A 24,334-nucleotide genomic window follows, 5' to 3' on the forward strand; every position below is an offset into this window, starting at 1 on the left:
TTAGCTTTTGTAAAGCTCTGCAAATCAGAAGATATAGTTAGCTATCTTCCCACAGCAGATGATTTTCATCCACAATTAAATGCAGGTGCAGACCTACTAATTATGTGGTTATCAGTCTAAAAATGGTAAAGATGCAGGCATAATTAATTGTATCTGTAGCTTTGTATCCACTGAAGGTCACATAGAGTGTGTGCCTGCAACTCAGGTCACCACCTAATCTTAGGTATGGTCATTTACCCCCACTAAAAGCCACGTCTGAAATTCACGCTACCCACCCTGCAAAATAAAATAAGATGAAATGAGAAAGAAGTATGTGTCTAAATCTATCTGTCTCAAACTTTATTGCAAAGTGTTGTTTTCCAGAGATACACATTTTTCTGAGAGGTAAAATACCATTTCAAAAAATAAATATGACCATTCAGACATTCCAGTTTTGACCTTTACTAGCAAAACGGGGGAAGAATTACTACTGCTTTAAGCTTATTCACAGAATTATTGACTGTGGGTAGTTGGTCAGGAGTCATTTGTCGTCAGGCTCACAATTTTATCACTAAATCAGAAAGAGTGGGCTGTATTAAAATCACAATACTTCATTTTCCTGGGGAATGGACTCAAGAGTACAGGCTTGTTTAGGTGTGTTCCTGCAGAAAAATGGGGCGAAAACATTAGCAAGCCAAATGCTTGCCTTAAAACTTCACCAAGTTTGTTTGAAAAGGGCAATGACCATTTTTTTTAGTTTATGAAAAGTAAAGAGCAGCTTTTCCCATCCCAGGGGATGGAAGTGGCCTTTCAGCCATCAACCCGATGGGTAAACGAGCAGAGAGAAGGAAAAGGAAGCATTAGCAGTTGGAGTGTGCATGATTTATGTTTTCTTAAGCTCAATTAAGTCTCTGGCCAGAACTAGCTCATACTATGTCCACTCACACGGGTGTAGACCACACTCTTTACTCTTCTTTTCAATGAAAATGAAATGCTTACTTTAGCAGAACATACATCTTAAATAAAAGGGTTTTCTGCCATAGCTTTTGGAAAAGCAGCAGAGGAAGCAGTGGTGGTGTGCAAAACCTGGCGTGCAAGCAATGGGCTTTTGTCAGTATGCAGGTTATTTTATTCCTCCTTATTTACTGATGTGTGGAGTGTAGCAAAATGAAGTTTGCTCTACTGAAAAAGAGCCTACCGATGTCTTTTCCCGAGGTGAGTTCAGTTTACTTACTACAGTGGCAAAGGGTGTCGTTTGCTTTCATCACTAATGGATTCTAGTGTGCAAAATCAGATCATTACCCAGCCGCTGCCTGGAGTGGCTGCATAAAGCATTCGTTATCATCCCTGATACAGATTTACAGCAATCGCCTCGAGTTTGGTTCCGTGTTGAAGGGCATATAAATACACATGTAACACCATAGTCATAGCGTGCTCAAACCTGCCTGCTGCTTTTGTAACGTGGGCCTTGCACCAGATTTGTGATCACAGGGGTTTATGGGGAACCCAAACGTGGTGCATTCAAAGGGACTTTCTGTCACTTCATTTCCCCTGCTTTAAAGTGATCTGTTGAAGAGGATTTGAATCATTCCTGTTTTGTTTGAACTAGTCAAATACAAGCACTGACTACAGTTCCTTGGATTATTAGTTTTACTTTTTTCTCCTTTGACTAGTGAACCTGGTTTCCTCCCCTCCACTATAGCTAAAATGTCAGCTAGCAAAATCCATGTGTTTTCAGTACCGCGTACAGCCCAGCCCTCTGTTACATTAAGCCTATTGAAAGATAAACTTCAAGATCAAAGCAAATTTCTGTTCCCATGGTTTATTTCATCTAGACTTTGGAAAGATGTGGGCACTGCATGCTGAAGATTTACTCCTACTGAGTCTTCTGTTGTTTATCCATTTCAGTTGTTCCATCTGTCAGACCGTCTGCCTCTTAATGACCCCATTTCTTCCCCCCGCCCCCCACATTTGTATTACAGGTCCATACCTTTCGAGGTCCGCACTGGTGTGAATACTGCGCCAACTTCATGTGGGGTCTCATTGCTCAGGGAGTGAGGTGTTCAGGTAACCCTTCTGTATTTTCTGTCTTTCTCTTGAAATGCTCAGGTGTCCCTCCCACCCCCAGCCTGCAGCCCCTGCAGGGTGGGGGGATAGGGATTACCTTACAGAACAAGGCAAGAATTCCTCCCACACAAGTTAAAGTGATGTTGTTTTCCCCATTAGCTGGTTTAGAAATGAAGCCACCAGCCCTTTGTCGCCGAGAGTGACATCCTTTCAGTAGCGCCTTGGTGTATATATTAAGAATTTTTCTTTAGGGTGTCATTAAGTTATACCCGAATGTTTTTACATCTTCAGAAAAAAGCTTTGGAAATGGCAGAGCCAGCCAGCAACTCGGCTTCATAACTCATCTTTTTGCCGCCAATGGCTGAGAAGTGACTTTGTCTGCAAAAGACTGTCACCTGTTTCCTATGAAAATACCATGCGTTGCTGCAAGCCTTAAGTAGCCCACCTTAAGGGAAAGCAAGAAATACGACCTTCGTTTTCCCAGAAGGATTAGTTTTCTGGTGCCTCTATAATTGTATCGGCATTTTAATAGCATTTTAATTACTTTAAATTTGCTTGTTCTTTTGTGAAAAATAATCCATCTTGCAAAAAAATGCAATAATCATCACATCACGAGCTTTTGGACTCAGCAAGTGAAATGGTATTTGGTGCATTTCAAATGGGATTTCATAACTTCTTTCTACAGACCTTCAATCGCTTCCATGTCTCAACTGAATATCCTTCTGCCATACCTCTCCCTGCCCTGACCTCCAGTGTTCCTGGTCTCAGACTGGCACCAAACACATCTGCCCCCAACATCTGCCTTGCATGGGTAGAGGAGGTAGCTGTTACCTAAAATTTAGACAGCAGTTTGAAGGGTCAAAATACCTTTCACAAATGCAAAGTTTTAATAAGCACAGTCTCAGTTACTGCTGCATCTTGTCTGCCTGTAGATAAATAATGGTAACACAAAGAATATGAGAAGGACATTAAAAGAGGAAAATTAATAGTAGTTTGCTTTTCAAGCTATTTGATCTGAAACACAAGTATGCAAAATCTGACCTCACTAATGCATAGAACTGTATTTTTTCACATATATAAAATAATAAACTTACTAAAAGGCTTATTTATTTAGCATGAAACATAATACTCTCCCTCATTAAATCATCAGCATTTAACTCCAAGTAGACAGATGCATTTGGATTTAACTACACATGTTTGGAGAACAGCACTGAAAACAATACAGCAAGGCTCCTAACTGCAGCTGCTCACATTTGTTTAGATTTCAGAAAAAAATCACGTATTATGCAGTAATAAGTGTAAGGAGAAACACATAAAAACCCACCAATTCCACGAAATGTGTAGGTGTGTTTGTAGTGATGATATGATTTTGCTTGATTAATATTTTATAGAGAATAATCCTGAAACGTGCTGCAAGTAATAGAGACAGGTTTACATTTTGAGTAGCTCGGGCAGAAAATCAACATGAAAAAACACTAAGTAACTTATTAGTGATGATACTGGACATGTTAAATTAGCCCAAAAGGCATTGTCAGGGATGGGCATGACTGGGAAGGCATTAAAACAGGAATCAGAGTTATGCAAGATAATGTAACTCACGATAGTGGTGTTCGCTTTACTGTGGCTTACAAATTAATTTGGCTAAATATTCAAATCTATGAGGAATTCTATTTGTGGAGATCAAGCGATGATGTTTAAGTTAATAGAAACCCACCTGTGCAATCAAGAGTAGGCTTTGACTCTGGAGTAAGACACCAAGAACCATTTGTAAAATGAATTACTTTTTTACATCATGTCTTTCATAGCATTTTATATACCTACACTGACCTACAGACTGAACTCAGGGGACACTTTAGTCAGCAGTGAAGTGATGAGACGGGGATCGGGAGGCTGCTGATGTGGCAGAGCCAAAATGCAACACTGCGGGAATGTGGAATGGGAAGGGAGACCCACTAGCTCAAAGCACTGTCACAATTTGAATGCTCAGGTGAATCTTAGGTTCTTCGCTTGCTAGCAAGCTGGCCAGCAGAAGACAATCATTACTGTGCTAATTTTATGAAAGATTAAACTAAAATACTCCGAAGTTAAGTCCCATGTCCTTTCAAACACAATACCTAGGTCTACATGTCTGGCAGTGAACTGCCCCGGACTGCAGCAGCAGTCACCTCCAGCTCAGTGGTGTGTGAAGGACCTTCAGAGCTTCTATAGCTTTTGTAACAGCTTAGCTGGAGTTCACTTTGCCCACCATAAGCTTTTTGCAGGACATTTCCATGATCGTCTTTCTCATCTCCATCTTATTTATTCTAGCTTTGCTGAGTGATGGGGAAGTCATGCCCCTTGCTTGATGTGGCCCAAGGAGATAAATGGTTAGGCAAGACCTATTGGCATTAGTATTAATTAATTAACCTGACTAACTCTGTTTACAGACTGTGGGTTGAACGTACATAAGCAGTGCTCCAAATACGTGCCCAACGACTGCCAGCCAGACCTCAAGAGGATAAAGCGAGTCTACTGCTGCGATCTCACCACACTAGTGAAAGCCCACAATACCCAGAGGCCAATGGTTGTGGATTCCTGCATTCGAGAGATTGAAGCGAGAGGTTTGTGCGCTTTGGAAAGCAGCAGACACAATTAAATGGAGATGAATTACGTGCTGAGCTAGGACAGGGTAGTATGCTCATACACACTGAAGAGAGGATGAGAGAAGGGTTTTTTTAGTGTAGGTGATACATTGCTTTGCATTAGCTAGGAAAATTAAATTATGACATATCATGATGCAATTTCCTGAAATGGTTTCTGAAAACATGTCAAAACATGTATTACGTTACACTTCTGAAAGGGGTGAACTTTAAAGTGAACTTTAAGTTCACGTTTATGTGTCTTTTTTCATTATTTTATTTTAACATACCTAGGGACACTTCCAATTTCAGAGTAATCAGTTTAAATCACATCCCTTATTAATAACCTTTCTGGACATTATGGGCAAGAGAACACAAGTGACTAGAAATAATTCAGACAAGTGAGGTCCCAGGCTGTGGTGTTTTGTGGTATGTCACAAACTGTGCAGGGTTTCACATGATGCTCAGCTCCTGACTGATGGATGCCATGGCTCAGGCTGCATGTCACAGCCAAAACTCCAGCTTGTGACAGGTTTTTGCTATGCAGTAGCATGCCAGATTGAAGAAATACCATATCCCCTCCAACACAACACAGTAATGATCGCGTATTTTTGCTTTGGATAGCAAATGTGTATGTTGTGCTGCCCAATAAGCCAAATTTCCTTGTTAGTCATAGCTTCAGCACGGGAATCTCATAATGTTGAATTCCCAGCATCACAGTAATCTGCACGGCAACACACTGGTACTAGCCAGAGGGATTTCAAAGCCACGCATCATCTACTGAAATGAATCAAAGATTTACAAGTAAATCCCCTGCACTGCTCCATAAAGCTCTACCAGGATTATATCATCATTGCAGGGATAAATGGAAAGAATAGTTTAGACAAAGACAGAAGAGCTTTACTCCAGTGATGTAGCAGGAAGCTGCATTGCATTTGAGATCTAATCACTTACTTGTACATTTATTGATTAAGATAAAATCTGCTGTCTGCCCTCTGGTTTTTCAACATCTTTAAATTTCTTTCTTTAATTGCCATAGAACTATCTAAGATAACTGATTTTGTTCTTAAGAAAACAAAGTATATTGGATCTTTTAAGTAGGTTAGCACTCTGCATAGTCACAATAAGGAGCTCTGGGATGAAAATAAATAACATGTGTGTAACTGTGCTTGGCTAGCTCTGCCTGCTCTGCTGGGCTGCCCTGCACATTTCATGTTGGTGTGGAGCAATGCGGGGAGAGTTGTGCAAGTGAGCAGGTCTCTTGTGGTGCAAGAACTGTAGAAAGGATGTACCTAGGTGGAGAAGAAGTTTCCATCACATCTATCAGCTGTGTAAAAGTAAAAGCTGCAAACAAATGTGCTCATAGGGAAAGGCAGTCTCTTACTTGCATTGCTATTTGTCATTAAGCAACTGGTAAAAGGAAAGGAGACCTCTAAAGCTTTATTAATTATAGCCAAATCCAGGAAAATCTCCCACATAAAATGAATAAATAATGATAACATCACATGCCCTACCATTAGCAAATTGCAATATTTTCCTCTAACATCATCAAATGTGTACCTAACAAATTATCTAGATCCTTCCTTAAATGCCCCGGAGTTTTACATTACAATTAATATTTTGCTACGCTTACTAGATCTGTTGTTCTTGCTTTATTGTTTTTAAGCCGGAATATTTGTTGGTTACTGAAGCAAACTTAACCAAGAACTTTTTTGTTTCAGGTTTAAAGTCAGAGGGCCTCTATAGAGTCTCAGGCTTCACTGAGCACATTGAAGATGTGAAAATGGCCTTTGATCGAGGTATACCTTTTTTAATCTTGCACAATTTTAACCTAAGGTTTCAGTTCTAGGGCTTTTCAGTTCTTTTGTTTCTATCAGTACTGTGGTAATGAAACTGGCATATAAGCAGAAGTACAGAAAGCAACCTGTCTTTACTGAGTTTTTAAATTAATCTGTAGTGCTTTTCATAGGAATAAATCATATTTCAGAGTTGGAAGGAATAGCTAAACAGTAAGTAATGGCAGACAGAAGGCCAAGTGCTCGGGGAACTGGATGATTGCTCAACCAAGCAGTACAGCCTAAGCTCCTAGTTCAAGTACAAGCCTAGATAGTACCAGGGGAAAGTTCTTAGTCCTATCTTTAGCAGACTCAGTGGTTTACAATACAATAATCTGTTTATGTGTTTAAGAACCAGGAAGTTCAACTGGGAAGTCATTCTGCATGTAGCCTCATAGAAAGCAGCATACCACTGTGCACGTGATTGCATCTGCACAACAGATGAGAGGAGCATTGGGGAGATTGGTCGTACAGCATATTGAAAAAAACAATAATTAAAACTCTGCCTGTTAATCATGATTACCATCCTAGACCTTCTAAACAGATTTAGCTGATTACCTTGTTTCTGGTTGTGCACACAGTCTCGGCACACAGGACTAGTTTTAAGTATATATATATCGGTGAGTGCAGAGTAGGGCCTTCATCAACAGAAAACATATTTTCAAGTACATTTAAGAAGTTACACAAATATTCTTCTCCTTTCCTATAACAAGTGTTCTCCTTCCTACTTCATTTTTTCAGGAGGTCAAGGCACAAAGTCAGCCTGTGGGTCAGGGTACCAACCAGAGGGGTGCACAGCCAGGAACAGGCATGGCCATGCTGCACCCGGAGACAGCTCCGATGTCACTCAGGCAGGGACTGGGGGCTCTGGGGACCCATGGCAGGAGGTTTGGGGGATCCCAGGGAGCCTAGGCAGGGCCAGCAAGGGCTATGGGTGGCACGTCTTACACTTACTGTGCCTGAATACATTTTTGTTTGGACATTTTGTCATGCAGATGTCACTGGCAAAGGAAGTCCACGTAGGAATCGCCAAAGTGACTGTTTTCATGCTATACTGAAATATCCTTCAAAAAATAATATGTTTTAAAACACGTTGGATGCTGCAGCTATGAACAAATGCATATACATACATAGCTCAGCCATGATTTAGGCGAAAGAGCTGCACAGTGATCTGACTGCTATCATAGGAAGATACATGTTGCAGGTGTGCCACATGAAGCAGCGTTACTGAGAGGGTCACAGCCCCTGTAGGTACCACTCTGCTCTCTGCAGGTAGATCGGGCCTGGCGAACTCTTTTGTTCTGCATGTTAATTTTCCGCTCAGTGTACCAACCTGAATGCAGCCCAGAAGGAGAAAGACAGGCTGAAGAAGGAAGAGTTTGAAGAGAGCAGATGGAAATTTATGTCTGAACGTGGCTTAAACAATGCCTTAGCTATAGTTCCTCTGCAAATGCTTCAAACTATTGGAGCCATTTCAGTTTTACAGACAGCATATTTTATAATTACCTATACTCACGGCATAATCTGGTGGCGATACACACTTGAGTTAGACATGCAGCAAGGAAGAAAGTGTGATTTACTGGCAAGGAAGGCAGCAACTAGAAACAGGAAGAATAAGGTCACTAGCAGTATTGGATTTCATAAGGAAAAAAAGCACAGATAAACATGGAAGCAGAGAAAGTAAGGACTGAGTTTGCTTATGTAGGCTGTGGGGAAAACTATTGGGCATAAATTGATAAAAAGCTGTGTCTTTATTTTCTTTTAACAATCTCGTGAGGGAAAAGGGATAAGAAAGGAAAGAGAATGTTGCCATGAATAATGCTAAAAGCAGTGGAACAGCAAACAAAATCTTGTTATGAGAACTGTATGACTGGAGTATTACTGAGACCCGAAGCTGAAAACTTTCCAGTTTTGAAAATGTTTTTTCCCTGAACTGAGATGGAAAAGCAGAAGGAGTTTGGAGGTTTTTGCAGGAAAGGATTTAAAGAAAACCAAAATAGATTTTTTGTTGTGACTTGTGGGCTGTGCAGCTAGAAGGTGTTTGTCAGCTGGCAGAAGGTTGAATTGGCAAGACACTTCCAACCTGACAGCTCAGGGCTTGCTTCCCTGTCAGATCCAAGTTTACAGAGACAGGAGATCCCAACCTCTCCTGCATCCCAGCCCTGCAGGTAAGAACATCACTTTTCTGCTGCCCAGTTGCCCTTCCTTAGCCCTAGAAGCTAGAGCAGCGGGGAGGAGACTATGCCAAGGATGCGGAATATCCCAGATCTCTGTCCCAGGTGAGAGAGAAGGGAGCTGAGAGCCAGGTGACAGGTCTTACCTCCAGCAATGCCTGGAAGGTTTTTGTTCAAATTTCATTTTCTGCCCAGAAAGTGAAGTTTGTGGGAGTTTTATAGAACTGTTGTTTCCATGTTCACTACAGGGAATTAGTATATTTTTTGCAAAAGTAAAAAAAAAAAAAAAAAAAGGGAGGGGGGTGGCATTTGTGTCTGAAATATAAAGTGGAAAATTCCTGATCAGTTCTGGTTAATAGGCAGGCGTTGCAGCAGAAGCAGCCGTATCTGTGGCCACATCACTATCTCTGGAGCATGTTGCACAGCAGAAGGTAAATGTGGTTTAGAAGAGGTTGGATAGTCAGCTGTCAAAGGAGAAGGTGAGAGCAGGTGTATGAACCAGAGAAGAGAACTGTTTAATCTGATTGATAGGCCTGGCACAATACTAGAGGATATACATGGGCCAGAAATAAATATAGTTTGACAATCTAAAGACCACTTTTAACCACCTGAAAGCAAGGCTCTGAAACAACCTTCTAATAAGAACAGGGATAAAAACCTTAAGTAGTTTTAAAATGGAAGTTGAGGGGTTTACAAGAAGGGTTATATGGCGTGGTGCCCGCAGAAGCAGAGCACCACACTCTGGCATTACAGAGGTCCCTCTCTGCCTGTCCTTTCCAAGCCAGTCCCCAGGCACCCGGCTAGAATGCCAGTATGCTTTTGCATCTCTGGAAATACAGCTTTTAAGAACATGGGCTTGAAAATAAACAAGCAAGGAGTCCTCGTGTTTAATGCATGGGACACATCCTTCAAATAATGCCATCAAGCTTTCTGCTTTCACAAGCCCCAGGAGCCAGAAGACAGGATGATCCGGGGATGAGGCGCAGGGGTGCCTTGGCCATTGGGGACCTCTCCTGCTGATTTCACGTGCAGCAGAAGAGCACAATAAAGAGAAGCCAACCCCCCCTGACTAATTCTGCCTTGCCAAAGGGACACTCACGTGTTGCTTCCAAACAATTACAGCAAGAACAGAAAAGCAAAGGCAGGTTTGAAAGTTAACAGCTCGGGAAGAGAATGGCATCCCACATAATATTATCTGGGCCCCTTGAAGCTGTCATAGTTGGTTTTAAAACAGGGAGAAGTTGGTCCTCGTCTGATTTAAACTAGGACTCCCTTCCTAAGCCAAAGCAGTGTAAATACCCCGACTGTAAATTAGCATTAGGCTCTCCGAGGCACTGACAATGTTCCATTTTAGTGATTTTTGTAATGAGAAGGAGGGGAATAATGTGGATTTATATAATCTGGTGAATGTTGGTGCTGTAGAATGACAGTTGCTCTCTGTCAGCATTGTTGAGCTGTGGCGTTGTGGCATCCAGAAAACCCTCATTGTGTGCTTTATCCACAGAGCTGCCATTGTCACCAGTGCATTCTGTCCCCTCACTTGTTTGTATGACTGGCTGGTACAATACACTTGCTAAAAATATTACACTGTTAAATATTACATTAGTACTTAAAGGCATCCTAACTCATACTCTTTTGCCAGTGTAGCTGAAAACCTGTCAAATGCCAAATCCAAGAAAAACCACGAAGAAGCATGTTAGCATGGCGAAGGTTGTACAATAAAAACAAAGCGCTGGGGAAAAAGGGACTTAAGTAGAAATGTAATTCAGTATTCAGAGGGTATAGCTGAGGCTTTAAGAATGTAATACTTATTCCATTTCATTCTCTAATAAACTATTGATATATTTCTATGGCATCCAAAGTCAGCTGAAACCTTTAAGGAACAGAATAATGACATTCTTTGTCTTGAGATATTCAAACTTCAGCATAATGCAACAAAATATGTTGAGAGTCAAAGTAACAAGGAAAAAGAAATGATGGAGTTTGGGTAGGATTTGGTTTGTAAAGCTGAGATAAACTATATGTTTGTAATTCAAAATTTAAAGAAAATATTGTATTAACATATGGCAACTGTAATGATACTGAAAATACTAATTACAATCTGTGGAAAGTTACTGTATTCAAGAGTTTAAAAAGTTATTGTGGTAATGCAGAAGGTGCCACATAAAATATAAGTAGTTCATACAGTATGCTACTGCAGAGGATCCTCTGTGGAATATGTGTCTTGACTTTACCGGCAATTAATGAACTTTTCTTTCTTAGTGCTTTGAATTTTAAGTGTGTTTAAATAAAACTATAAATCCAGGAATTTGATGAGGATAAGAAATACATGCAGCCTGCCAAGGGCCTTCAATTGGTGAAACTGAAAGGGAAAAAAAAGACAATCCAAAATCTACCAAAGGAAAATGAAAGTCCACCTTCCCTTACATACTCACTGCAGAAATGTGTAGGTACATTATAACGGAGGTATTGTTATGCTCACCTTAAAATAATCTTCACTGCATTTCCAATGGATGTACATTTGTCTCTGCAGTGAAGAGAAAAATCTTTGAGTTGGGAACTAATGTATTTTTCTTACAGTGAGCAAATATGTAAATAAGAGGTATGTTTGAAGTACATTGTAGTCGGAAGTACCTCTAGCTGAAGTGCCCCTTTAAGGAAGCTTGCTGGGCTGCTTTCTAAAAGTACTAAATAAATAACACTTCCATTTAGTGTACTGGTGACCTGGATAATAGATGCAACCTTCTGCTTTGCTATATCTGTTCTGATGCAGCTGCCGGCTCCTTGGTGGTATCTGTTTTCAGCGTTCAGTGTCCATCAATTAAATAGAGCTCTCCACACAAAGCTTTACAAGACTAATGCTACCGTGCCTGGAACGTGTGGATTAAACAAAAGATTGGGGCAGTGTAAACATCCTCCTAGGGTTTATTGATGCTGTATTAAATTAAATGCTGATGGATGTATTCAGACTGCTCAGCTGCATCAAGAAAGGCCACTTGTTTTAAACACTTAAGCATATAATCTCCTCTTGATGAGAACATGTAGTGCTGTTAGTCTTAATGAGAATTATGTGCATACATTGGACAGGACGTATCCCTTCAAGATTAATGCCATAGGTTTGTATAAAATGTCTACAATCAATATAAACTCTTTTACTCTGCTGTGAAAGCCTTTATCGCCATCTTAGACGCCATGCATCAAGCACACCCACTCATCCGTCTGTATCAGGGCATGTCTACAAGCACTAGTTATTGTGAGACAAGTGAGGCGATGGCTCTACAGCATGTCAGTGCCTCAGTGGCAACAGCCCAAGCTTGTGCTTGCACCTTCTGGCAGATACAAGCAAACTCCTCTCCATCGTTCAAGCAAGCATAACCTCATATTGCCCCACTCACCATATGGTCCTGATCTTCACCACCTCCTGTGAGGGAAGCGCTATTATCCTCACTTGAAAGGTGGGAAACAAGGACTACGGGGTATAACTGATCTCAAAGAAGCCTGAGGTAAAGCTGGGGATTAAATCCAAACAGCCTCAGCCCCTGCTTGACCAGTGTCCTACCTTGTCTTTCTACTGGAAGACCTCCAAGGACAGGCCTCAGGAGAGGACAGCAGAATTTCCTGGTCTGGAGAAAAATGTGGATACGAGAGTACCAGGTAGTACAGAACAGATGTAGTCATTTGAACTTGAAAAATAGTAGTGATCCAGGCTCGCTGCTAGTTCTTGCAATTTCACTCATTGCAAGCCATGCGTTGGTCAAGGGCTTACCAGCAACACTTGTAAATGTTAAGCTCATGTGATTATAAGTGCTCGGTAATGGAGTTCTAACTGATTGTTATAATATGTGACAAACAAAATGTATGTCATTTCAGTTGCATAATACATCTATTTAGCTGTTCATCCATTAGAAGTATCCATATTCATTTAACAACTTGCGATCCACATTTCAAAATAAATTGTATGGCTAAATGCCATAGCATGTCTATTTAAATTCAAATCTTTGCTATAAATAAATAAGTCAAATATGTAGACATTAGAGGACATCCAGAAAATAAGGCAGCGTTCTTACTAGCTAATCAATATAAATAGGCCGGTGCAGGACTTACAAGATTTGGATGTTTACTGTGATTTTTCCTACTGGTCTCCTGAGGATCATTGGAAATCCATGGTATTTCTCTGTGCCTCTGTTTCCTCAAGTGAAAACTGAAAAAAATTATTCATACACCTGTGCCTTGATCTGTGGATACAAAATACAACATCAGAACAAGTTATTAATGGCTTATTTGCAGTAAATAAATAGGCCAAATTCAATAACATATTATTAACATGATTTTTCATCCAACTTTAAAACATTACGTGTGAGATGGTACACTGCAGATACTGTTGATGTAATCACCAGCCTCTCCAAAAGATGTAAGCAAATAAATCGATTACTAAAAGATAAAGAAACTGCCATTCCTCATTCATATCCTGTAAAGTTGGTAGCAGTATATTCTCATTTAAGCCTTCCAAATGCTTTCAGGTTGTTTTTCCTTGTCAGGTTGGACACAATAAATCTGAATTAGAAGCCTAGCCCTGCTTCAGTCAAAATTAGCCTGGTTTCAAAAATATTTCTTCCTCCTCTTCTAGATGGTGACAAGGCTGATATTTCTGCCAGTATTTATCCAGACATAAACATCATTGCCGGAGCACTGAAGCTATACTTCAGAGACTTACCAATTCCTGTGATCACCTATGACACCTATTCCAAGTTCATAGAGGCAGCAAGTAAGTATTGCGTAGTAATTTGTACCAATCTTTAATTACATTTCCCATCCATAAAGCTGTCCACATGAAAGAAAATGACAGACAACAAATTGGAAGCAAGGCGTTGTTCCGTTCATTACTTCTCTGTCACGTCTTTCTTTCACATGAAGCTTTTGCCTGAATGTTATTGCAGATGGGACATCATGCAGGTACAGCCTCCCAGGGCTGGTGTCACAGCCGCAGACTCACGCAAAACTGGGTGATCCCTGACAGGTCAGGGATGAGTGACCAGTGTGAGCCTTGAGGCTGCTTCCCATTTCCCCACCGTTTTCCTCATCTCACGTATCATGGCCTCCTTTGGCAACAAACCTGCATCGCTGACAAGCACGTCCCCTCCTTCAGGTGGTGAGGGGTCAGAGCAATAGGACATGCCACAAACCACTCCTGCCCCACAGTTCAGGCACATCCGCTGTTCTTTAGGTCCTACAGCATCTAACTTGTGTCCAGATGGCAGCCGCCCTCTGCCCAGAGCCTGCAGGTCGTGGGTGCACACTACTGGAGGGAGAGGAGGACAGCAGCACTCATTGCCATAATGTTGGCAGAGGGAGCTGAATTTGCCTCAAATTTTGCCCTCCAGGGCACAGCCTTCCATGTAATGATAGTCACTCATGAAAACTCAGCCAGTGGATTGTATCAAAATCAGATCATTAGCAAAAAGTGTCAAAGACCTGACGGGCATAAGAAGTAGCCTGCTTACTTCTTTAAAAAGTATCCTCAGTAATTTTGAAATGGCAGCCGGTATATGGATAAGCAGCAGGAGGAGTGGTGTGCCTGTGTGACTGTGCTGCTTCCCCTTGGCCTCACCCCTCCTTGCACTCTCAATGCAACCACAGATATCCCTCTCCTGTGCTCTCTTCTTCCTCCTGGCAGAGAAATTATTCTTGCTCATCACTTATCCTATAAAGAACATGCCCAGAGGAAGCAGTTCCTATCACCTCAATACACGAATATCTTAAAAGCAGAACATAAAGATTCTCAATCTCCTAAAATGTTGAGCTCCTGATCCCACTTGTATGGCAAGTAATGCAGCAAATGTAACTCTGACTCAGTTCACATCTTAGGAATCCACACTTTTCATGTAAAATACATGTAAATCCTACTCAGATTTTTAGAGAGATTGCCAAATGAGTACTGATGCTCTCTGATCACTGGCACCTACATATTTAAAGGTGCTCAGAAATCTTTGTTTATGTAATTCTGTGTCATTTCAATCTCTAGCTAAGCTTACATATTCAAGCACCGTCTCTAACTGATGTTGAAGGCTCATGGAAGTAATCTTATGCAAGATTTTAAAGAGTCAGTTCCAGGCAAAGTATTAGGAAGTACTTAATGAACCTTGAATACTGTACCTATACAGGCCTGTAGGCAGAGCTGCAGACCTTAGAGATGACTATTGGGTGGTCTTTGTTGCTCATTTCTTGGTAAAGCCTTTTTTTTTTTTTGAGGATGCAGAAGTTGTTAATGAGCTCCATGTTGATGAGTTTAATATTTATCCCTCCAAGCACAGTCAATGGCTTGTAAATGACTCCATAATAATAACTTAGCTTCCTGAATTATTGGTGTTTACAAATGGAAAGCCCTATTAACATTAATCCTGTTTGGTGTTTTTACAGAAATCTCCAATCCTGATGAAAGACTAGAAGCAATACATGAAGTGTTGATGTTACTCCCTGCTGCTCACTACGAGACACTTAGATACCTAATGATTCATCTCAAAAAGTGAGTTAATTGGCATGTAGGATAATCCTTGAAGAGCTTAACAATTTTCTGCTTTGAAAGAGAGATATTACAGAAAGTACTAATAAGGCTTCCATTAGGGCACTGCCACTAAAACAGTAATGTTACAAATAACCAGGCAAGCTATGTTTGTATAAATGCATATAAGCTATGCACATATATAGCACAGATCCTTTTGCAAGCCTTCGAAGAGTTAATTCAGATTTGCCACGTTTCTCTGCGGCAGATAATATCTGAAAAATACCAGAATGGTAGGTACTTTAGAGATGTGCTAGATGTGCTGCAGCAAGTCACTTGATCATACACTGCTTCTCCCTCCCCTTACCTCCTGATTTGTCTTCCTGAACAATAACCCTAAAAAGAAAGAGCTGTCTCTTATGAGTTGTTTGCTCACATCACAGTGAAGCAAACAACCAAGCAGGGCCTATTTTTATATTACTAATAAAAACAATACAGGCCCTTATCAGTCATTTCTTATCTCTCTTGCTTTTAAACACACTCTGCCTTATTTGCTTTCCAAAGCTTCTTTAGTCGTAAGACATACAAAATTTTCAAAAGTGCCTAAATTTCATTTTTGATCTCTTCTCAGTTGTCCCACTACTTGCAGCACAGTTGTAAATTTGGAGTATTTTTTGGATTTGATCTGCACTGTTCTGCAATATTAAAGCCAACATGAAAAAGAAAGAGACCTCAACTCATGTAAAATTGCATCAGAGAGCTTGTGTGAAGCACATTTCATGCTCAATCAGGTTCTCACTCTGTAGAAACTTCTCCTCATTTTGAGTCAGCTCAGATCATTGCAGCTGAGTAATTTTACCTTTCGATGAGACATTACTTGGACATGCAGGAGCTTCTTTGGGCTCTGCAGAAATGAAGTGAGCAAACACCCACCCCTTGTCAGCACATATGCATGGACAACTCAGGATGAACCAAGCTGGCTTTTCAGAAGGCCCGTGGAGGCTGTAGACAAGCGACCCATATACAGAATCAGTACTTTCACGTCCCAGCAGCAAATTTTTAAAAGCCAGGTATTGACTTGCCGTCCTCCTTTTTCATGAACTGCAGTACGAGCTTTGGTTTAGCTGTTGAGCTGAACTACTAATGAGACAAAAATGGTACAAAGAGCTGATTAAGCTTTCTCTCTCAAATACCTGCAAGTCATGCAATGAATTTCTTTCCCAAATCGTAGCTTTCAGCATCTGTGCAGAAATCAGGTGCACATCAGTTCCTATGGATAATCTGTCGGAGAGGTCTGAATGCGAAAGAAGGAAGGATCCTTTAGGTTCAGACTATGCTGTTCAGTAGATTAAACAGAGTCCCAACTCCAGCCCCACAGGGCTCTTCCTGCATGGAGAAAACACGCACTGGTGTCAGGGAGTCTATTTATGTGTAAACTGCAGGATCACTCTGCACCAGTCCTGTTTCTAAACAGAAAAGAAACTGCACTGAGTTGCTGTTTAAAGCACTTTGTATGTCTTTGTCAAATAGAAGGACACTAAATTGAACTCAATCAAAGTTAAGTTTTGTATTGCTTTTGAAAAATTAGAGCTACCTTCCCTGAATCTGTTTGGTGTCTTTATTGTCTTTCTTCCTTCTCAATTGAAAGAATAACCTGGTGTTGTCAGGAAAATCCAGCAAAGGACATATCAGCATTTAAAAATGAGCTGGTCAGTCAATTAATTAATTGTTTTCTTCAGTCAAATGGAACATTCTTTCTGATAACTTTTTGCTCAAAATTGGAGGAAACACCATAGCATGAGCAGTCCCCCCTGTGGCGAAATACATACAGCTCCAGCCCTTCTGATGTTGCAGTGAAGCTGTGCAGCCGAATCTTCTCTGCGTTTACCCCAGGCCACTCACCAAGACCCACACTCCTGCACAGAGGTGCTCATAAGATGTATGTGGCATTGCATAGCTGTTCAGCATCTCCACTGCCTACAGCTGCAGATAGAAAGCAGAGTGTTATGCATACAGTCGCACAGAGGTGGCTTGGGCTCGGCAGCCCTGCTTTCTCTTTTCTCCTTGCAAAGCCCAGCTAACCATGTCTGTGCTAAAAGATGAGGATCTATCTGTGAGTAGGGACACTAACAGACTTCTGTCCTGAAAGGAAAGAGGAACAGTGGTTTTCTGTCACAGAGCCACTCTTTGCAGAGAGCAAACAGTGGAAGAAAAACCTAGTCATATAAGGACCTTGCAAACAAGGAGAAGACCAGTTTACTTCTGGTTTCAGGCTCTTTGTGCTTCCCTGATGGCATGAGTGAATCCACTGCTGCTCAGCTGGGAATTGCCATGGCCAGAGGCCGTCTCAGCTGTTACCAGGAGAGCTGGTTCCAAAACCAGATGTGCCCCACCCTGGCAGAGGAGCTGTGTGTGGAGGAGATGTGAAAGTTCATGTGCTCTGCTTAGTAATGGGAAGCGTCTGGTCCATGAGGGACCGTGACTGATTAAGGGACCATGGCTGTCTCTACGCTGCAGTGCAGGAGCACTCTCAGACCTGAACTCAAATGCAAAAGGCTTGCTGGGACAATACAGATGTGATCCAGCTCTATTACCTGGAGGGAAACCCCGAGCACATCTTCTGTCTTCCAGCAGGCTTAAGGGATGACTCCTCCGCATCCTTGGCACCCCATGTTTGCTCCAGCCACGTGTAGCCTACCTTTTTTTGTATTTACATTGTACAACCTGTGTCAGGGAACAAAACAGCCTGGGCTCCTTCCCAGAAGCGTCTCTGTCAAGAATAGATGGCATTTGTAGCAGTCTGACTTTAGCAAGCCACCTCTCTGGACTGCTCCAGGATTCAGCACGCTCTTGAAGTATATAGAGAAATCAGAGTCTCTCAGGTGCTAGTTGGCCTGAGGCAAGGCAGAAATGCTTGAACATGTGGGTTCCTGCGGGCTGGGAGTGTGGGGGTCACTGGTAATCAAAAGAACATCTGGGTTCATGTTTGGGAAGCACATCCCCACCTCCAGTGTGATGCACACCAAGTACAACGTGCCAGAGAACCGTAGTTACTATAGCATAGAGGACTGCTCCATACATCATCATTGAAATCATGATTATGCTTTGCAGAAAAGCAATTGCCACTTACACCTTAACAAAAAGCCACATGGAAAAATCACTTAGGAGTCGCATGAGGGGGGTTTGAAGGCACTGAAAATCACAGCCCCACCATAGTTTCACCGTACCTGCTCTGGAAACAGTTACTGTATTGAGTGAAAGTAAAAATTGTTACTGACAAATGTCACCTACCAATGCTTGATGTGAAGCGGGACTACAGATTAGGATGCATATATTCTTCCGGGAAGGAAACAACTACTTACGTTGCTTTTTTTTTTTTTTTCTATTTTAGGGTTACCTTGCATGAAAAGGAGAATTTTATGAATGCTGAAAATCTGGGGATAGTGTTCGGGCCTACTTTAATGAGACCTCCAGAGGACAGTACCCTTGCTACTCTGAATGACATGCGGTACCAGAAGTTAATTGTGCAGATTTTAATAGAAAATGAAGATGTTCTCTTTTAGACAAAGAGAGGCATGTCTTCAAAGCCATTTGTTTTAAAATAATTAGTTTGAAGGAAAAACAACATTTCTTTAAATTTTTTTAAACATGAAGGAAAAGTTCCTTGACTGCACTTCAATTTCTGCAAAGTTGCAGATGGATGCCAAAATGTTTAGGGAAAGCCTATGTCTCATAGACATATGCCTCTTTGTAGAAGGGAAAAAAAAGGTCAGAAAAAATCCTCTTACCTTGTATCTTTTGCCTTGCCTCAGATGTATATTTGTTTTGAGAAGTTGCAAACAATTTTATTGTTAACTTATTAAGAAACACAAAACATATTTTAATATGGCTAGAGAAGCGAAAAGGTACTTAATCAGTGTTTCTTGTATACGCCTATACATTTCCCTCTCCGTGAGACATAATTATATATGTCAATTGTGAAACAGAACCTATATTATAAAGATATTTTTACTTTACCTAGCTGAAAGAATGGCATTTTATTTTAGCAAACTATAAATCAATGCGGTGCATTGATTATTTTCCATGTAATTCTCTCCTGCATTTTTGCTGTGATATATTGAAAACAATTACCACTAATGCAGTATTATCCTGACATACCTCTTTCATTGCAAGTGTTTTTAAAGGAGAATTCTTTTCTCGTGTGTAGTCCAGCTTTCCTTAGTTTTTTTTTTACATTTAGGCACTAGCATCCTAAGATTGTACACTTTCAGTCATTCAATATTTCCCAAAAGATATAGTATTTTCTCTTCTATTTTTTTGTTTTCCTCCCATGTAAAATATGGTATTGAGAATTTTTCAAAAGTCCTGGTGGTAGTATCAGTTTCATATGCCAGATTTTTCTTGAATTACAGTAATATGTAAGTTAAGTGATGCTGGGACACTGGATATTTTCTGGCCTTGTTGGAAAGTTAGCACTTTTTTGGGTTAATTATGAAGGATTTGGTTTTTCTGTAAAAATCGAGTTATGTTTTGTCATGTTTCTGTATTTATAAACGTACAGTAAATCTGCTAAAAATGTAGGTATTTATCTTGAATGTGTTTCCTGATGGTTTGTTTTAAAAAAAAAAAAAAAAGAAAAAAAGAAAAAGAAAGAAAGAATGAATGTGTAGGAAATGTGGGAGCTGGTAAATGTAATTATTACCAAATTTTAATATTTTTCTCCCCTCACAAACATTGACCTACAGAGTACATATTCTAACTGCAACTTACTCCTAATGTTTAAACTGTTTCTCAGCATGAGATGTTTCTGCAAGCATAGAAAATCAACATACTTTACTATCAAACTCAATTTTCAATACAAAAATAATTACAATAATCCCTCATCTTGATCATTTGTATCATATGCTTGGTAACTCAGTGATGCAGTTTTCTGAATTATTTCAGGGAGCACATGTTTCTATTCAAATTGAAAAATACGTGTAACTATGATAATGAAGGGAGGTGGAGGGTATGACTGTAAATTTGTTGTCTTCTAGAGAAATAACTAAGGGCTAGATAGATTAACCCAGATTGCAGAGCAAATGCTAAATAGTCTGAGTTCCCAATACTTCCATAGGTCCTCCTGCCTTGTACAGGACTATTTGTTGTAGGTTATGTACTACTTAATACTGTCATAAAAATGATCTGGAAATGGTTTTATTTTGTGAAGTGAAATATGCTTTGTAATTTACGATAGTGTAAATGGAAGGAAAAATCCCATTAAATGTGTTAAAAGAGTTCTGGTGTCTGTCACTCCGACCACATGGCAAGCTGCCAAATGAAAATCAATCGCTAATTACCATCCTGACATTGCTGGGAACTTTCCTACTTGGAAAACTTAGAAGAGTTTTACTGAATGTCAGCAGTTTCAGATTGGTACTTGGATGCCCATCCTACCTACCACAGCCAAACCTATGCACACATTTATCTTCTGTGACCACCCTGAACCACCTCTCTGTAAAACTTCATGCAAGCAATAAATTGCAATATCAATACAGTCAATTTTCAAGAACCGATGCCATCAGAGGATCTTTCGACTCCCTTGAACACAGACATTTGACTAACAACGCGTTTCCTTATTTTTTTCTGGTCAGTTCAGCAATGAGTTATTTTTTTAAGGCAAGAACAGTATTTTAGTACCATTTTTTTATTTTTGCAGGAAGACAAACAAGCCATTCTACTTCTGCTTCTCCCATTCCCTCTACCATGAGCAAACTGGTAGCTTTGACATGTCTCACAGTCTGGAGTCAACACATGCCCCATCCTAAGGATTCGACAACAGCACAAAGCCATGTGTTTAGAAATACCCGTGCGTGGTGTCTTTGGAGGGCAGAGTTTCTAACCTGTTGGACAGAGGGAAGAGTATGACTACGCATCTTAAAATGCAAATATCTAATGAATTGTCCATGTTTGTGTCGGCTAACCCATGGCCAGTGTCCTCAGGGGCATCCTGAGTGTGGAGGTAGAAGGACCCTGTCCCCTCCATGCTGCCGTCATTAGTGCTGCACATGCTTCATCTCTTCTGTCAGACTTATTGTGGCCATGAGCGCTGCACCTGGAGCTGAGCAGCACCTCTGAGATCTGATCCTCTCTGTTCCAAATTCACCATTCAAGGAAATAAACAACCAGCAGGCTTTTCTCTGCAAAACTGACTGCTAAAGCAGAAGACCAAGCATGTATCTCTAGTGCAAGCCTATAGTCCAGTACACAGAAAAAATGTTTCAGACTGGATCTTCCCTTTGCTTCAAAGCACTCAGCAGAGTGTGATGACATCTCTCACATGAGGCACTACTAGAGGGTAGTAGAGAGTCATTTGAAAGGTGCTCCAGGAGTCTGTGTTTGAGCTGATTTAACCTCCCTGCTAGGTCGTTGCATCTGGAGTGGAATGCAGCTCTGTTCCTCTGGAAGCAGGTGAGGTACCTGTGTCTGACTGCACTGGAGCCTGTTTGGAACTCAGTGTTTGGCAGGAACTTTGCTCCTCTCCAGCTCCTGGAGAAGGCCTCTGGTGGAGTGCTGAGGGGTCAGGAGCAGCCCCCTGCTGCCAGCACCTACCCGTGTGTCCTGTCACCCATTCAGCTAGCCCCATCTTCTGGTGTGAGGGGTGCTGCTCTGTACCCCCTTACAGCTGGTCCTTGGAGCTACCTGGGTGAGACAACTGGCCTCCCATAAAGCAGAAGCAGCCACGATTAGTAAAACATTACATGAAGTTGATGGTTCGCAAGGTAGTAACTTTCCAAAGTGCTGCGGACCAGCTGAATTTTCATCTCCATACCTCTGCCTTTGTGCAACTCATTGCTGTCAGCTTTAAGCATTTTGAGCCTACCAGGGCAACCGAGTGAAGGAATTGTTTCCTGAGAATGCAGCACTGGAGACGAGGCAGCGTGTGCTGTCTGACTCCAAAGCACATGTGTACTGAAAAGGCAGACAAGATTGAACAGGGAACTGTTGAAGGGTTTCCTCAACTGAGATGCCAGTTTGGAGCTCCTCTACCCAAAGACCAGTTGTGAAAATTATCTCTCTCCTTCTGTCAAATACCATTGGAACTGGACAAGGGATGCAGAAGTTACTGAGGAAGGAGAAGAATTTGGGGAAGGAAAAAAAAATCATAAGTGCAGATACTGTTTCCTCAGGAAAACTTTTTACAATGAATTTACAAAGGAGACACAGCTTTGCTCTCAACTCACCGCTCTGCAAGCTGACGTCAGTTTAAGCTACAGAATGGGTCTGAGCATAAAACTGGGTGAATTGGTACCACATATATTTGATTTCCAAGCAAGAGGTAGGACTAAGCTTTCCTACACACTTAACAGTCTCAAAGCTCACATAACATTTGAGCTTAATGAAGGAGACAGAGCTGCAGGGGCACTTGGCCTGAAACTGTGGGAAGGAATATAACATTACTTTCAAATTTAGGATATAGGTATAGTATTGGGCAAAACTCTGGTCTTAGTAATGTCTTGGAGATGTGTCGAGAGTGCCTGGGGTAATAAACAGCTGAAGGAAGGCTTAAAAGTCACATTGCAAAGAGGTGAAAGTGAAGGTGGGTACTGAGACCAGCTTGCAGAGCACATGGAGCAACTGTGTTTTCTCTTCTATGATAAGCGCAAACAGTGCACAGCGCAGACCTGTACAAATGAGACACTGCGAGATGATTAATTATGTTTGCACAAGGCCCTGCCTAGACTCACGTATCCAGAGGCAGAGCGTTTTCCTAAGCCTGCTTGGCTCTCTGCTGCTCTCTCCCCCTCTCTCCCTCCCACCCAGAGATGGAGACAGCCAACAGCTCCTTCTGCTCTACCCTCAGCTGCTGCCACTGTCACTTTACCCTGACACTGTACAGACAGGGCAAATGCAGCCTGTGCCACAGTCCTGCTAACAGCTGGGTAGGTGCTGCCCTGCTGTCTGAGAAGGGGCCGGAGAGGACAGAAGAGGAGATGGGGATGAGGAGAAAGGTCCACAAGCAATCGCTTCCCCAGCTGTTCAAGCTCCCCAATGTGGCAGCAGCTGGAGAGGCTACAACTTTTTCCCTACATGGTGCACTCTCGCCAAACCTTGCTCAAAGTCTGGCTGGCTTCTTAGTTCTTTATTGAGAAGTACAGACTCAAGGTCTGCAGAAAAAGGAGAAAGAAGATTCAGGTGCCAACAGAAACCCCTGTGAATAACCAGAAACTGATGAACACTCTGAGTAGGAAGGTAATTCAAAACACTTATACAAGAAAAAGAATGCCATCTAACTGGATCTTCAAAGCAGAATTACAGTGGTATATCCCCTACAGCTATCTAAAGGGAATGAAGAGACTATAGGGCTCATGAAGATAAGAGTGAGAGCATCAATACATTTTATGTTCTTTAGCTGTAGAGATTAATTCCTTGATTAAAGTAAAGATCATGGTTAAGATTCAGAAATCTGAACCTTAGGGAACTATGATTATTGTTGAAGGCTCTAGGGCTTGCAGATTTAGGACATCAATGGGTCTTACATGGGGACCATACTTTACATTATCTTTCTCTGAAGGCATGGTATTCTGGATATAATTATGCTGATGCTACAGCCTGAGCCAGGACTGGGAGTTCAAAGCCTGAAGGACCTGGATTATTGCAGGGTGTTGTAAGGACTGCAGTTGGGCAGAAAGCTTGTGTCAGGTGGAAGCAGTGCTTTATAAGCTACAATAAAAATGAGCAGTGGGTTATAAGCAGAGAAACTGTCAGGGTTCAGTTTGCAGTAGACTGGTGGATGTCAGGAACCGAGCATACCACTGGAAGCTGCCTTCAGGGCAGGGTTCTGCACGGCCTGACAAGGTTGGGGGTCAAAGTATCATCTATTTTCTCAAAAGTATGAGCCATTTGTTACTGCTAAGATGAAGGTTAGAATGAGGTTAGGGTTAGCTGTAGGGTTGGGAGCTGTAGATCTTAACTAATACAACTTACTGCTGGCAATATTTGAAGATACTTTATTTTCTGTTCTATATAGGGCATGTAAGGGTATGACCAATGTGCACGAAGATCCATATTATTTACCACATGCTGCTGCCCAAGAACATTAGGGGACTGAGGTCCATAGGTGTTCATAACAAGGTAACAGGACTAGGTTAGAAATCTAAATATTGGAGAACCTGTATTGTT

The 24,334-nt window shown here is 41.3% G+C and overlaps 1 protein-coding gene across 1 annotated transcript in view; it reads left to right on the forward strand.

Annotated features, from left to right (window-relative positions):
* The window catches only part of CHN2 (chimerin 2), a 164,609-nt gene extending 144,187 nt beyond the window's left edge, over positions 1–20,422 (forward strand). Inside the window, exons 8-13 of the mRNA XM_065627803.1 lie at positions 1,962–2,046; positions 4,473–4,646; positions 6,386–6,463; positions 13,301–13,438; positions 15,091–15,196; positions 18,564–20,422. Of these exons, the coding sequence (XP_065483875.1) occupies positions 1,962–2,046; positions 4,473–4,646; positions 6,386–6,463; positions 13,301–13,438; positions 15,091–15,196; positions 18,564–18,735 (753 nt within the window). The 3' untranslated portion in view covers positions 18,736–20,422. The remainder of the gene's footprint in view (positions 1–1,961; positions 2,047–4,472; positions 4,647–6,385; positions 6,464–13,300; positions 13,439–15,090; positions 15,197–18,563) is intronic.
* Positions 20,423–24,334: the final 3,912 nt, after the last annotated feature.

The sequence above is a fragment of the Caloenas nicobarica genome, chromosome 2, assembly GCF_036013445.1.
Source record: "Caloenas nicobarica isolate bCalNic1 chromosome 2, bCalNic1.hap1, whole genome shotgun sequence".
NCBI lineage: Eukaryota > Metazoa > Chordata > Aves > Columbiformes > Columbidae > Caloenas > Caloenas nicobarica.